At 34.7% G+C, this 5307-nt stretch overlaps 1 protein-coding gene across 1 annotated transcript; it reads left to right on the top strand.

Moving 5' to 3' along the window:
* The first annotated feature begins 483 nt into the window (after nucleotides 1-483).
* LOC147542907 (uncharacterized) lies at nucleotides 484-1644 on the top strand. The gene is made up of 3 exons (XM_086634142.1): nucleotides 484-780; nucleotides 883-971; nucleotides 1295-1644. The coding sequence occupies exons 1-3, from the start codon at nucleotides 754-756 to the stop codon at nucleotides 1440-1442; spliced, it is 264 nt and encodes an 87-aa protein (XP_086490268.1). The 5' UTR covers nucleotides 484-753; the 3' UTR covers nucleotides 1443-1644.
* The last annotated feature ends 3663 nt before the right edge of the window (nucleotides 1645-5307 follow it).

The raw sequence follows: 5307 nt of genomic DNA, 5'->3' as shown, positions 1-5307 counted from the left end.
GAAAATAAAAGGTGATTTATATTCATCGATCTACATTTATATAATTATAACTGTAGAAATAGAAAACAAATATGGTGGGATATAATTATTTAGAAACCTTAATATATATAAATATCAATGAGAAAATGAAAAAAAAAATGAGAGAGAAGAGTAATATGTGGATTGAATATGTTATAAAAGATGAGAGAGAGATAAATTCAATATTTGGTAGGTCAGGTGGTGGATAATGTTAACATAAACTTCGAAATCCTAAAGGTTCTAAGTTCGATTAGGAGAGGAATGAATTCTATGATTTTTTTTGAGAAGAATTATATGATTTATTGAACTCGATTATTAAGATATAAATAATGATATCTCATTGAAAAAAGATATAAATAATGTAGTTAGCTACGTACAATAATTTTGGATTTTAGGCCTCATTTTCTGAAAAAAGAAGAGAGAAGATAACATATAGGAACAACCATATAGAATTATTCAAAATTTCAAAAAGAAAAAAAAAACAAAAGAAAGAGAGAAAGAAATCAATGGAAAATTGTAAAAGTAATATAATCATGAACCGGGACAAAACTGTGGGTCTATCCAATTGGCCCAAGAAAACAGCCTTGTATAAATACACACAACAAATACACTCTTCTTCCTGATATACTAATTGGTTCTCATTAATACTCTCTTTCTTTCTCTCTATCAACTCTTATTACTCTTCCTTTCTCTATCACTTTCTCTCTCTAAACAAAACTTTCCCAATTCCTAGCTATGGCCAGTCGATGGTTGAGACCCGAAGTTTGTTTCCTCATCTTAACCCAATTTATTAGCTTCCTCCTCTTGCTAATTTCTCTCTCTAAAAATTCTCATGTGGTTTAATTTGCATGTTGGTTTTTGTAGGTCTACCCACTGTTTGCAGCGGTTGGTGTCGCCGTCGGTATCTGTGGTTTGCAATTAGTTCGCAATCTCGCCATCAACCCTGAAGTCAGGTCCCCCCCCCCCCCCTCTCTCTCTCTACAAATCTCTCTCTCTCTCTACAAATTCCTCTCTCTCTATACCTATGTATGCATGTGTTAATTATAGACTGATTTCAACAGATCTATACAAATTTAAGTTTTTTTTTCCTTCTATTTGGGGTATTTTCTGTTTGAATCCATGAACAATTTCAATTGGGTATTTTAAAAGCTACCCATTAATCAACCCATGTCTAATTTCATATCTAAATCAACTTCAAACTTATGGGTTTTGATTTCCATATATGATTATTGTTTAGGGGCTAATTAATTAGGAGTTTTTGTTTTTGGAAAAGCAGAGTGAATAAGGAAAATAGGTCAGCTGGAGTACTGGAAAATCATGCTGAAGGTGAGAAATACGCAGAGCATGGATTAAGGAAGTTTGTTAGGAACAAATCGCCAGAGATTATGCCTACTCTTAATGGTTTCTTCACTGAACCTAAATGAAAGATTTGTTTAGTAATTAATTGGAGTATTAATGAACCCTTGTTAGTATTTGAGTTCCTATGTGTGTGTGTGTGTTTGTGTCTCTAAGGGATTACAACTTTAAAATTCATGTGAATAATGATGAAACAAACTACTCTTGATTAGTTGTTGTGAAATGTTGAATGTTGTTCTTGTATGGAATAGTATTATTATATTGTGTGAATTATTTATTATAGTGAGTAGTTTTGATGAGGTTGGTGACCATTAATTAATGAAGTAATAGTGCTAATGAAGTGAAGAAATACTTTCAACTTCTTTGGAATGACTAATCTGCCGCATCATAATTCCTAACTGAATTTTGTGGGTGATTTTGGTTTTTATTTTTGAAATGGTCAGCGTGCCTCGAACTCTTGACCTCCCTCTAACCTAAAATACTAAACCTTTTAGGCGGTTTTTTTTTGGTCAGAATCTAAGCTAGTTTTATTTGCTTGGATAAGTTTAAATGGAATTAAAATCAGTGAGAGCCAACTACTTAAAATAAACACTAACAATCGTCTTGAAAAGAACACTAAATACTTAAAATCTTGTAGGAAGACTATTATTTTATTTTTTTGAGAAACTGGCTACGATCTATGTTAGTCGATATAAGACATTAATACATCATGGAGATGTGATAAGTACGATAATCACCAAGAAATGAAAAAGGCTTAAAGCCCAACTACATGAAAGATGCCTTAAATTCGACAGATTAATTACTGTTATAGGATGGTGCGGACCAGCCTTCTGGACTGCTAGTGATACTGCGCGTTTTGGCACACCTGGGCCTCACGGTTTTAAAAGGCCTCACTAGAGAATGGTGCTTAACCTCTTAAGAGGAGCACCACACTCCATCTCACCACCAATGTGGGATTGACTTGCAACACACTCTCCCAAGACCACATCATAGTAGAGCGAATCGTATTGATAACGTATTGTAGGATGGTGCGGAACAGCCTTCAGGGCTGCTAGTGATACTGTCCGTTTTGGCACACTTGGACCTCACGATTTTAAAAGGCCTCACTAGGGAAGGGTGCTTAACCTCTTGAGGAGCACCGCACTCCATCTCACTACCAATGTAGGATTGACTTACAACAATTACATTATTTACACTTTTAATAATTTAAATTCAATACCTTTCCACCTCCTATGAGAACCGAAATTCTGACCTCCAAAGTTTGAAGTTTATGTCAACACTATTAACAATAACCAAGTGTTGACTTTAGTTAGCTCAAATTTGGGAGGTTTTTAATCTACTAGAATTTAGTTGGTGGTAAATAATGCCCATAATAGTATAAGAACAATTCGTACTCTTCCTTTTTACTCCTTATCTAATTGAACCTTATCTTTTTCTTTTAATAATTGAACATTGAATCCATCTCATTTGACCCTTATCTATAGAAGTAGAACCTTATCTTGTTTTTCTCAATAATCAATTGATTATTGTATAGTAGTCCTGCTAAGTTAGTTTGTTAATAAACAAAGCATTTTCAAAAACAGAGGGGAATTGTATAGGGGCTCCAGGAATTGCTATATAGCAGAGGAAAGGGGTGCCTTTAGTGAAATAAATAGCCCCTTCAAAATTTTGCTAAAATTAAACCAAGTATCCAATGAACCTATGTGCAACTATGTGCTTATTTACTACACAAAAATGATAGACCGATTGAAAAGGAGGAGTCTCAAATCAACCGAAAAACCCATCAATTACTACGACACTGTGTGTGTAAAAAGTGAGATATCGACCTCTTGATATGAGTCGTTGGGTTCATTTCCGACTAATTCTGTCTTTAACTTTTCGGTCTGTGTATTGTCACTGATAAATGAAGCCAAACAACCTTTATCAAGACTCTCTCATGACTAATCCTATTGATAAAACATATAAACAACACTGCCCTATTCATTTACAATAAATTTAGAGCATTCGTTTTAGAGTACAGCAATAAAAATAAGTTACTCAAGACAACCACAAGTTTGAAATTTGTATAAAAATAAAAAAATATTTTACTCCATAACTGTCGTCATTTTGTTGTACCAATAGAGTATTATTTATGTGACGTTAACTTTTATGAACAAGGTCTAGCCTAAAAATTGGTCCCTATGGATTCACAGAGCTCAATTTTGACATTTACAGAGAAATTTTATGTGTTGTAGAATTGTACATATAAGGATTTCATTTTTTACCAATAGAAATAAGGGTGCTTCTAAAGGCATCGGGTCAAAAGGCTGTTAGCATCCATCTCTGTTAGCACCAGACCCAACCGCTTCTTTCTCTATTAACACCAACCAACAATGTATGCACTGGTCCCTTCTCAGTTAACCCTAATCCCTCCATCCATCTCTCACAAAACCAACCAGAAATCCCAATTTCAAACTCTCTCTCTAAGCAAACCGATCACTTCTTTACTCACAACTCCATCATATTCATTAATATCTTTCTTCTTCTTCTTCAATTTTTTATCTGATCTTAATAGTGCATCATGTTCTTCGCTGCTGCCACTACCAGAAGAAACAATCTTGGCGATCAAGAAAGCCAAACCTAGAGAAATAACAACTGTTAGAAAAAGTTTTTGAAGTAATTCCATTATTGTTCTTTACCTCTGCTTCTCTCTATCTCTATCTACTTTCTCTCTCTAGAAATATATAGAGAGGAAGAAGAATGGTAGATCTAGTAGAAAGAGAGAGAAGAAGAGTGTTTGAATAAAATTAATGATTAGGGAGAGGAGAAGGAAAAGAAGAAGAGGATTTAGAAGAGCTAGGGGTGAGCAACGGTCGGCCGAACCGACCAGACCGAACTCGGCCGAACCGACCAGACCGAACTCGGCCGAACCAGACCGAATGGTTTTTAGGCTGAACCGAATAGTATTCGGCTCGGCTCGGCTGAAAAACCGATCAACCGATCAAAGTTTGGTTTGGCTTCGGCTTGGGATTTTGAAAACCGCCAAAACCGAACCGACCAAACTACATATATTTATTATACATGTGTATATATATATATATATATTGTATGAAATAATACTAAAAATAAGTATTTAAAAGTTGAAACTAAATAGTAAATAGGGATTGGAAATTAACAAACGAATATTCTACGGATTGAAACCTTTAATAGAATAAAGAGTTCCATTGAATTACAAGTTTCTAATTGTTTTGTCCTTAAGTGAAAACGTTAAAATCTAACTTAATTTAATATAGTTTTCAACTATTCTTCTTGACGCCTCCTGTAAGGTGTGAAGTCTTAACATCAAAGCTCTCAATCTCCCATCAAACTAATACACCACTATTCAAGTTTTATATACTTGTTTGACCTTTGTGCATGAAATTTATCTTTTTAAGTTATTTATGTGTCTATGACGGTTACAAGACAAATGAACTTAGATATATGGTGGTTGAAAGATTTTAGTTATTTTGTGCCTAATACGTTATCTTTTTACGTTTTGATTGGAATTACATTGTTAAACATTATCATTTTCCATAATTTCATTTTTCTCAAGTTTTATTTGGTTTATTGTGTTCGGCCGGACCGACCAACCGAAGTCAATCGAACCAAACCGAACCGGGCCGAACGAAGTCGGCTGGCAATTTGATCGGCTCGGATTCGGCCGGTGATCTAGCCAAACCGTCATTGATTGGTTCGGCTTCGGCCAGATTCTAAATGATCAGCAACCGACCGCTGCTCACCCCTAAGAAGAGGAGAGGAAAGGGATATTCTTCTTCTTTGTTTCGTGTAAATAATGTCGTCTGATTATCCATTTTCACTTTACTTTTATGGAGGTAGCCCTCATTTTGCTTTTTTTTTTTTTTTTTGATAAAGGAAAACATGGCATTAAACCAACAAGAGTATTACAAGCCAAAA

This window comes from Eschscholzia californica, unplaced genomic scaffold (genome assembly GCF_041429995.1).
Source record: "Eschscholzia californica isolate CP2 unplaced genomic scaffold, dmEscCali1.0.p SCAF_4, whole genome shotgun sequence".
NCBI lineage: Eukaryota > Viridiplantae > Streptophyta > Magnoliopsida > Ranunculales > Papaveraceae > Eschscholzia > Eschscholzia californica.
This window is presented reverse-complemented; position numbering and strand designations above follow the sequence as displayed.